The 10,885-nt window shown below is 40.0% G+C and overlaps 1 protein-coding gene across 1 annotated transcript; it reads left to right on the plus strand.

Moving 5' to 3' along the window:
• The first annotated feature begins 3,306 nt into the window (after window positions 1-3,306).
• LOC134214687 (uncharacterized) lies at window positions 3,307-10,329 on the plus strand. Its single transcript, XM_062694007.1, has 5 exons — window positions 3,307-4,349; window positions 4,424-4,669; window positions 8,127-9,366; window positions 9,742-10,156; window positions 10,221-10,329. Exons 1-5 carry the CDS (start codon window positions 3,536-3,538, stop codon window positions 10,305-10,307), a joined length of 2,802 nt encoding a protein of 933 aa, XP_062549991.1. The 5' UTR covers window positions 3,307-3,535; the 3' UTR covers window positions 10,308-10,329.
• Window positions 10,330-10,885: the final 556 nt, after the last annotated feature.

The raw sequence follows: 10,885 nt of genomic DNA on the forward strand, positions 1-10,885 counted from the left end.
TTGCCGGGAATTGATCCGAAAATTCCACCATTATTTACTCCTAGAAAATCTGCAATAATTCAAATAATTTCGCGCTGTTTCCCAAAATTTTTAAGAATAAGAATATTCCGTGGAAATTCCGCAGAATTGCCAGTAAACATTCCTGAAAATTTCAAATTCCATAAAATTTTCCGTGAATTGTTTCGAATAATTTCTTGTGAAAATTTCAAAGAATTGCTCCAGGAATTCCACCGGAAATTTATACAGAAGTTATACCGAAAACGAAATCAACAAAGGAATTTTCGGAGGAATTCCTAGATTAATTCGCAATGAAATCCTCAAAGAATTCCGGTGGAAACTTCAAGATTTCCACTGGGAGATCCTCCAGGAGTTTCTTCGAAAATTCCTCCTGGAATTCTTCCAGGAGTTCCACCGGCATTTCCACCAAGAATTTCTCTAGGATTTCCTTCGAGAATTATTCCGGTAGTTCTATTGGCAGTTCCTCTGAAAATTCTTCCAGGAATTTCGGCTTCTTCAGGAGTTTATAAAGATTTTCCACCAGAAGCTCCTCCGAGAGTTTCTCTGTGAGCTCGTCAGGGAATTCTCCGGGAGGTCCTCTGATGATGATGGTGGTCCAGCTACAAACCCCAACAAAGGTTTCAGCTAGACGAGATTTGTCTATAAGACGAATTCTCTTGTTTCCGAGAATGCTTCTGGTAGTTTCCTCGGGGTTCCTTTGAAAATTCTCCCGGAAGTTTCTTCAGAAATTCTTCCATAAAATTCCTTCGAGAGTTCCTCTGGGAATTCTACCAGCAATTTATCCGAGAATTTCTCCGGAAATTCCTCCAGGAGTTCCACCAGAAGCTATTCCAGGAAATTATTCAGGCTTTTTATAGGAAATCATTCAGGCTTTCTTCAGAAATTAAGCAGGAAATTCCTCCCGAAGTTCTTCCGATAGTTTCTCTGGGAGCTCATCCAGGAGGTCCTCTAGGAATTCTTCTAGGAGCTCTTACGGGAGCTCCTCCGGCAGTTCTTTCGGGAATTCTTCCGGGAAATCCACCAGCAGTTTCTACGAGAATCCCTCCGGGAGGTTCACCGGCAGTTTCTCCGGGTGTTTCTCTGGAAAGGAACTCCCGGAGGAACTCCCAGAGTAATTTCCGGAGGAACTCTCGGGGGATTTTCTATAGGAATTTCCGGAGAAATTATCAGAGGAATTCTCGGAGGAACTACCGGTGGAACTTCTGGATAAATTTATTGAAGAACTACAGGAAGAATTTCCGGAGAAAATCCTGGAGGAACTTTCGTAAGAATTCTAGGATGAACTCCCAAAGAAACTTCCGTAAGAATTCCAGGAGGAACTCCTGGAAGAATTCTTAAAAGAACCTCCCGGAGGAATTCCCGTAAGAACGTAAATTCTCCGAGGAACTTCTGGAGGGATTTGTAGATAAATGCCTAAAGAAATGCTAAATGAATTCCTGGAAGAAAGCCTGATTGAATTCCCGAAGGAACTACTGGTGGAACTTCAGAGGAATATCCGGTATGAAGAAACTCCCGAAAAAATACCTGTAAGAATTTCTGGGGAAATACTTGGACGAATTCCAGGAGAAATTCATGAAGATATTTCTAGACGATTTCTTGAAGGATATTCTGATTGGAATGCTATGAGTTCGCTATTGAATGTTTGAAGGTATTCCCGGAAAATTTCCTGGAAGTAATCCCGGAGGAATCAAAGGAAGAGTTCCGAGAGGAATGCCCGGAGAAGTTCCTAGAAGAATTTCCGAAGGAATTTCTTATAGATTTACAAGTGAAATTATGGAGCTAAATCGGAGGATTTACGTCATAAATTTTTGAAGAAGCTTCTGGTAGAATTTTGGGAAGAAAGTTCGTATGTATTCTTGACGGAACTCTCGAATGCATACCTGAAGGAAATGTCGGATTCTTCCTGAAGAGAGAATAGCCGAAGAAATATCTAGAAGTTAATCTTGGAGAGAAGAAAAGAAATCTTCTAGGAATTTCCGCGTGAATTTCCTAAAAAAAAATTAGTGGGGGGTTTCTAGATAAGGAGGAATTACAATTTCATGAGAAGGATTTTCAAACGATTTTCAGAGGAATTTGTGGATAACTTTCCGAAGGAATTCAGAAGTTCCCAGGGGAGCTTCTAGAAGGATTTCAAGGAGAATTTTTGAGCCCGAAATGTTTCGAGTTGTTTTGAACTTTCATATATTATGGATCCTGGATGCCCTAATAAGTTTTGGGAATCTTTTGAATTTCAACCACCTATTTCTGTATATGATTGGATCGTAAAGTGCACATGTTTGAGGGAATTCATTTCAGTACCCGTTCAATCTTTCCACAATTTAGGGGGGGGGGGGCGGTCCTCACCTGCCCCCCTCTGCCTACGCCCTTGCTCCTCATATTGAGGCAACAACTCAAAATCCAAATATTCTGAAATTGTGGTGGAATGTTGGCATTTTTATCAGTACAGATCATTTTGCATATTTATGGCTTTGTGCTGTGCATGGTAAATAATAGAGTAAATAAGGTTGTCATTAAAAAAAATAACTCGTCACATAACGATCATCATAACGATTGTCTAGAGGATCTATTACAAAAAAATGCTTCAACAATACTACTTTAGTTCTCGGTAAAAGAGACGAGGACTATAAAGGGAGATATAAGGAGGAGGACTATAAAGGGAATATAAAGGAAGATATAAATAATAAGTATAAAATAAATCAAAATCGGTAGGTCTTTTGCTTGCATAACTATATATCAATTTTAAATATTATGTCAATAAGAGCAACGAGTAAAATAGCTGGCGAAGTTTCAGAGCGATAATTTTTCTAAAATCCGTAAATTCATTTCCGCCATGAACGACGCATCATCCGACGGATACATAAAGCTTTATTAAAAAATTCTTAGTCACTAGTTCCAAAATAGTTGAAAATAGTGACTATTTGCGAGTAAAAGTGACTTTAGTGACTTGAGGTAAAAAAAAGACTTTTTCGTGACTTGCCCTTAAAAAGTGACCAAGTCACTAAAAAGTGACCCGCTACCAGGCCTGTTTGAAGCGCTTTTTTCTCACATTTGTTACACGCTGGAGTAAGACTTTCTCGAGGAGCGAAAATTTTGCTTAACACTCGACATAAATAAATTTTTATTTAAAGCCGATTAAAGAAACAAGAAGGTCGAAAAAACACAACGGTCGCGATTTGCTAATTTGTTCCGTTGATTTGATAATCAATGACCCAATTTATAATGGCATCACCATTGAAATGAATCTAAGTGAACTTCTAGCTCTGCTTACAAGAAGCATCAATTCATCGCAAACGTGCCCGAAGGTATCAATCGGAGTGATAGCTCAGACGAGTATTTCCCATTCCATACGCAAATGACGTAATACAGCGGGAATCTCCTTTTGCAGGAAGCTAAATACATTTACTATTTCGATTTCATCTCACAAAACAACTACCGATGCTTTTTCACAAACATAATTGCATAATTCGTTTCACCGTAGAGAGCCAGAACAAGACTAGTGTGAGATGCTGCAGTGCTCATGTTTGAGGTTATCAGTAAACGGCACGCTCTTGATAGACCACATTGTCTTTGGCAGTCGGTAGTCAAATTTCACGGAAGAATCATGTCCCCGAGGGCAGCTTCTGTTGAAGTGTATCGCGTCCCCTGGTTTTCCATCGGCATACAAATTGCTCTTTCGCTTATCGTGATTGCGCTTCAGTTTGCGACGGTGTCATCGGAATCGAAGGTGTACCGAGATGACGTCTGCCGTGTGGACCGATTCTCGCTAGAGGAAAGAATAGCTGGTGGGAATTTAGCCGTGCAAGGTGATTGGCCCTGGCACGGGGCCTTGCTGTTCGGGAAGAACTACAAGTGCGGTTGTTCGTTGATTAGTAAATGGTTTGTCCTCACGGCCGGTCACTGCGTGTTCAATCCGGATACGGGATATAAGTTTGACATTAAAAGGCTTCGAGTGGTGCTAGGCCTGCTGGAATTGGACCATTTCCAACCGCACACTCGAGAGTTCCAGGTGAAGCAGATAAATGCTCATCCAAAGTTTTCCGCCGGCGACCATAAACATGACATAGCCCTATTGTTGCTAAATAAAGCAGTTGAATTCAGTGAACAGATTCGGCCGATTCAACTTGATGACAGTAAGCCATCCTTCATCGAAAAAGTGGCGGGTAATTACGGGACGGTCGTTGGATGGGGATTCACCGAGAACGACAAGATTTCCAATCATCTTATGATGGCGCAGATGCTCATCGCTCGTTATCCGGATTGTATTGAGGCCCAGCCAGACATATTTGGGCAGCTCATACATGCAGGGATGTACTGTGCGGGAGCAGAGAATGGTGCGGAAGATAGAAGGGTATCTTGGGAAAATGGTTGAACTTTGATGCTACAAATTGTTATCGTACAATTTTAGGAATAAACGTTTGCAACGGAGACAGTGGTGGCGGCATGTACATATTCCAAAACAACAGTTGGCTTCTACGTGGAATAGTGTCATTCTCAGCTCTTCGTGACGGAACGAATCTATGCGATCTGTACAGTTACGCTGCTTTCACAAACGTTCCTCACTACGTGAGCTGGGTTCAGAGTCAGTTGCAAGAGCATCAACAGAAGATATTGGAGGAATCTAATCGCGAGCCGAAAAATCTTGACGATGAAGGTAATTGATGTACATTACATTACTAATCACAGGTTTTCATGAGTTAAATGTGGATATACCGATCGTATGCAGAACCTTTATGCCAATATAATTCACTAAAATTGTCATATTCTTCTGCACAATATTAGAGTAAGCTCTATTCTTCACGTTAGTCTATTTCCTAAACTGATGTTAAAAGGGTGAAAATATTTTTTCATCTCTAACGGAAAAGTACTTAAATTGCCGACATTGTGTACGATGGCTATCAATATTGTATATTGATTTCAGCCGTTTTCGATTTTGCGACAAAATTTGGGTGGTCTGGTGAATTTTAATCACAGACGCATTTTATACATATTTTCCTACATATCATGATTTAATAGTTGATGTAAGAACTATCATATTTTTAACTTTGAACAACTATCAAGTGGTTGTCGTCGGCGTCAGCAGCACTCCAGTAAAAGTTTCTCGCATGGCCCTGTTAGCGATTCGCTGTTAGCGATTCGGAACGCGTGGAATAATAAAAGAGCGCGGGAAGGAGACGTTGCAAAAATGTATTCGCATGGATATGGATGTTGTCGATTGCAGTATAGTGTACTTTTCTCTCGAGATTCTAATTTTGATGTTTTTGCTATTGACGATTGGGAAGGCGCATTATTAAAAATGTATCGGTTCTTTTCAGAATCACAATTTCATACTAGGGAAGGTTGAGCCGAGATGAATTTTCCTCAGCGAATTTTCCGTCTGTGGCTGCCAAGCGAAATTTTCTCTAAACAGCAAACCAAAATCAAAATCTTGAAAAAAAAATTCTCTTGGATGCCATTGATGCCATCCATGCGAATACCTTTTTGCAGTGTCTACCTCTGACGCGCGCTTGTGATTTTGCTACTGATGGCAACTTTCTGCCGTCGCTCAACGATTACGATAATGCACTTTGAATAAAATATGTCTCAGCTCATCCGTCTCTTGCGCCTTTCGAATCATTACCAGCAACCACTCAATAGTTTGGATGTGCAAGAAAACTGTGGCCATTATGCCTAACGTACTTATGCCTAACGGGGTATACCCCTTTTCTGCCGCAACCATCGCTGACAGCCATCTCCGCTACCTACGCTATCATTGGTATTAAATTTGCTGTCATCTTGAATCAACTCTCTTCTGTTAAATATGGTAGTTCCGACAAGAAACGATTTACACATTTGCTGTTTGGGTAAAATTAAAAATACGCCGTTTTGTTAGATGGGTAAAATGTTGGTTCGGTGAGGTTGAATGATCTGCAGCAACCACGCCGACGGCCACCATCAATGCGATGGTTCCGCTCTCTGCGGAGTCCCGATCGATTTTTTTTCGGATTAAATTTATTTATTTTACAATTTTTATGCATTACATATAAAGTAGTTGGCTACATATTTACATATAAAGTAGTTGGCTACATAGCCCTTTTTCTTCGTAGCTATTACTTTAATTTGTGTTATTTGTTTTATGTTTTGTTCTAGGTAGGGTATCCTAAACAAGACTTTGTTTGCGTGTTCAGAAACGAGTATAAGACAAAACTGTGTTGTGATTTACTTTTCTAACTTTTAAAGGGAGCGTATTTTTTGTTTTATTATGCTAATAGGCACACGGCTAAAATCTACTTAAAACTCCTCTAACTTGCTCCAGATTTTTTTTCAACAAAATCAACTACGTTGAGCAATTTCTAGGTTTCTTTTCTCATGAGATGCAACTCAGTTATTTTCCTTTTTCTTGGCAAGATGACAGATGAGACAAAAATACTTGAGGTACTTCAAACTCATCGAACTTGCGCAAATTTTAAGTTAGTTTCACTGAAATAATAAAGAAAACATAACTTAATAAATTGTTGAAAAAATGTCATAAACTAGTTCCGAAGCGAACATTATAAGAGGAAGAGTCGTTTGGCCTAAACGCATTCGGCAGAATGCCATTTAGCCGAATGTAATTAGGCCGAAAGTTGTTTGGCCGAATATAACATTTTGCCGAACCATTAGGCCGAAAGTCATTTGGCCGAAAGGGTCATTTTGCCGAAAGGGTCATTAGGTTGAAAGAGTAATTTGGCCGAAAGCCTTATTAGGCCGAAAGGGTCATTTGGCCGAAAGGGTCGTTTGGCCGAAAGAGTTATTTGGCCTAAAGGGTCATTATGGGTCATTCGGCCGAAATGATCATTTGACCGAAAGGGTCATATGGACGAAATGGTCGTTTTGCCGAAAGGGTTGATTGGCCGAAAGGGTCGTTTGGCCGAAAGGGTTATTTCGCCAAAAAGGACATTTGGCGGAATAGGACATTTGGTCGAATAAGACATTTGACCGAATAGGTAATTTGAAAAGAGAAAAATTAGGAGTAAGAAGAGAGACGTCTGAATTCTCATTCCTCATTTGTCATTTCTCACTGTAAAAATAAAGGAGCGCGAAGTGAAACGTCTCACTACTCACTTTGCACTTCTCACTTTTTACAGTGAGAAGTGATAAATGAGAAGTGAGACGTCTCAATTCTCATTCCTCATTTCTCACTTCTCACTATAAAAAAATGAGGAGCGTGAAGTGAATAATGAGACGTCTCACTACTCACTTCGCGCTTCTTACTTCTTACAAAGAGAAGTGATAAATGAGGAGTGGGAAGTGAGACGCCTAACTTCTCACTCTGCATATTTCTCTTCTCACAGACTAACACAAGGTAAAATCCATTGATTACGTAATGCAAAAATCGACAAAGCCCCCCAACCCTCTGTTACGCTTGTATTTTTATCAATCATTTGAAGATTGTGGATGGATAGTCACACTTATATCACCCCCTCTAAGTGTGACATAATTTATGGACGTTCGCTTTAGCTAAGCAGAGTTAAGGTTTAATCAACAAAAAAAACAAATTGTTGGAAGGCTCGCCGACTAAGGATTTTTTCCTAAAGAGAAGATCTTTCCAATTTCCTGAGGAGTTGTTTTAAAAAAAAATCTATCGATGATTCTTTGATAGAAAAAATAATTGGTTTAGAATTTTAGAGTCTATTCGGGTTCAACGCGATTATCATCTTTTTAGTATCAAGTAATTCAACGTAAATATCGGATCGCTAGGATATACGTTGCGTTGATGTTACTTATGAGACACAGACGTGTCTCTTAATTTCAACGTTTCTGCTTCTAATCCAAAATATAGGCTTACAAAACGCATGCCATTAATCGATATAATAAATGATCAAAATATAATAAGTTCTTGTTCACCATGTTCACCTAATAACTGCTATTATTTAAATTTTCCTGTTTTTCGCAGGGCATTTTCTTAAAATAAGTGAAATGCGGGATTGTCTGACGTCTGGATCATCCTCAGAAACTTTTGGAGTTCTTCTTTCAGACCGGCATGCATTTCTTTTTTCAGATTTTTTCCTCTACCCCTTCGCATTAGAAATATTTTATATTTATATGCGATTGATTGCATTCTACAGTGTTCATTGCTTTTCAACTTTCAGCTGCTCATATAGGACTACGATGGGATGACTTGCCTACAACTACCTCAACAACCACTTCTACGACCACTACGACGACTACAACACCAGTTCCCAGTATGGTCAAACCATTTCATCCGCCCCCTGAGCCGCAACCTATCCAAATCGCGCCACCAGAGTGTCTCCAACAGTACGATAAAATCATAATCGTTGAATACAATTCCAGTATTTCACTTGTTTGTGAGCATGGCTCCGATGGTGCTGGTGTCGAACAGCAAAACTCCATCCGGTGGTTCTACGAGAACAAATACTTCCACGATGTCGACCTGTCCAGCGAGTTCGGCTTCGCAGAGTCCGTCGTTCACGATATCCTAGCACTGCGCCACGTAGACGAAAGCCATTCTGGAAGGTACTTCTGCCGATCGCAGCTACCGTTATCCAATTCCACCGATCGAAGGATCATTTCCGTTATGGGAGTGGTGCCTCGTTTCGAACCAGTTGCTGAGAATCCGGCATATATGAAGTTTTTAGTTTTTTTGAAACACGAATACTTTGCTTTGCAGCTGACATTTAAAGCCGACCGCGGAGAGGGTGTTCTTTTCTATCGAAGTGACGAATGGGGCCATCAGATCATGATGGTGACTTTAATTAATGGAATAATGGAGTTGAGCCTACTGACGGAGAAAAGAACTGTTCGGAAAGTATTTTGCAAAAGCAATAGTGTCAGTCTTGGCAAGTGGCATACCGTGAAGATTAACTGCTATTTGGGCAGATGCCTTTTCGTTTTGAACGGTGAGATGCAAGCCCTTTTTCATGAAAATTTGTTTCTCACGAACAGTACGAACGAATATTTCTATCTCGGCGGTGTCCCGAATCTAAATAAGACGGGTTTCACCGGATGCATAACTCAAATGGTTTTGAATGATTATCCAATAAACTTGCGGAAAGAAGCGGTCAAGTCTGAACGGATTTCAAATTGCAACCACTGTACAGTGAACACGTGCCAGAATGGAGGTGTTTGTATAGAGACAATGGACAAGGATGCTTATCGCTGCTTATGTCCAGATGGATTCACGGGGCGTCACTGCTCTAACGTGGGCGAACGCTGCCGAGCGATGTCATGTGTGGAATCAGGCTGTAATAACTTTGAGAGTGGATTCCGTTGTGCCTGTTCACCCGCCAGAACGGGACATCGTTGCGAGGAGATGAATGACCTCCGTGGACAATCACTGTCGTTCCGTTCATTTGGATATACGAAATATCTGTAAGTATTCGAGTGTAAAGCAGAACGCATGAATCATTCAGAATGTTGTTTTTAAAATAAAATCAGAATAATTCTTCCTGCTCTAAATAATCTTTCTTCAAACATCGGAATAATAATACAGCTAATAGTATCTGCTATTGAACTACATTGATACATTGCAATCTTTTGGTTGCTGAAATTCCGTCGTTGAGATATTTGCTCTAGGGTAGTAGAAACGCTTTCATGGACAAACTTAAGGATAACATAGAAATTAATTCGTGATATTTCTCAAAATCTCGTTTACTCGTTCGCAAGTTACGTTCCAAATAGAAAAGGTTTTTTTCGCCGCAGGCAATTTCCATTTTTTCTATTTCAACAAATTTATTTATTTTGCAGATTTAATCTCGATGATAACTTTTACATACGGTTCCAATTCTCACCAAGAAATATTAGAGAAGGAACAATAGCTCATCTACAAGAAGATAATCGTGGAACCGGAAACTTCATGACACTCCTTCTAGAAAACGGTGTTTTAGAGCTGCGCTTTACTGTGGATCTAGATGCCACAATTTTCACGCTGAGATCTACAGTGTCGCTGATCCCCAATTCATGGTACACCGTAATCACTGGCTACCAAAACGAATTCGTATACCTGCAAGTCGATAGTGAGCCCGATCAAATGAGAAGCGTTTTCAAGGAACTGTTCAATCATCAAAAGGATCACTATCTGTACCTTGGTGGAAAACATGACTGCATAGTTTGGGGTCACTGCCCGGAACGCCCATCGGATTTCGATGGTTGTATTAAAGAGGTATGATTTGTTTTCTTTATCACAGTAACATATCTAACGTTTTATTGCTATTTAATCATTCCAGCTTATTGTATCCGGACATTCGATAGATCTAACGAACAGTTTCATCGATGCAAGGAATGTAGAAAATTGTCGAATAAATGAACCATGAGCTGCCCTGACTTTATAGACTACCCACTCTTTTCTTTTACAATTAGCACCTAGAAAGGAAAGAAAACTTTTCCCTCGAAATTGCTTCCTTAACGACATACGGCAAACTTTCTATCGACTTTGGTCCTCACTACCATGGCAATAAAAATTAAAATGTAATTAAACTCGTTGCTTTCTCTTCCGGATGAACATTCCGTTGGACATTTCTGTTGGAAGAAATACTAAAGAGAGTTAGGGAAAATACACTTCGCACACCTTTGCCTTTGCGATATGGTGATTCCGTCATACAGCATACAAAAGTAGTTGCCAGGTGGTAGGTTCACCTCGAGACTTTATTGAACGATGGACGTGGAGTTGTATCAGTGAGCAAAATAAATATCAGTGATGAGCCATGGATACTAGATGAGATTGAAAAAGTCAGTAAGAAGCTAAAAACAACAAGACTCTGGAGAATGACCAGCCACTGGCTGAACTTATGCAACACAGAAGCAGTGAGCAGCTTTTCGAGGTCCCGCTTCTTCTGAAAAAAAAAGAATTAAACTACTTAACCTTCAAAACTAGTATGGTCACTACAATAAT

The sequence above is a fragment of the Armigeres subalbatus genome, chromosome 2, assembly GCF_024139115.2.
Source record: "Armigeres subalbatus isolate Guangzhou_Male chromosome 2, GZ_Asu_2, whole genome shotgun sequence".
NCBI classification, from domain to species: domain Eukaryota; kingdom Metazoa; phylum Arthropoda; class Insecta; order Diptera; family Culicidae; genus Armigeres; species Armigeres subalbatus.

Bases quoted from the DNA above. Each gene is read 5' to 3' on its own strand.
- LOC134214687 (XM_062694007.1), top strand. From the start codon at position 3,536: ATGTTTGAGGTTATCAGTAAACGGCACGCTCTTGATAGACCACATTGT. The intron at 9,367-9,741 runs GTAAGTATTCGA...TTTATTTTGCAG, and splicing joins TTTGGATATACGAAATATCT to ATTTAATCTCGATGATAACT. The intron at 10,157-10,220 runs GTATGATTTGTT...TAATCATTCCAG, and splicing joins TCGATGGTTGTATTAAAGAG to CTTATTGTATCCGGACATTC.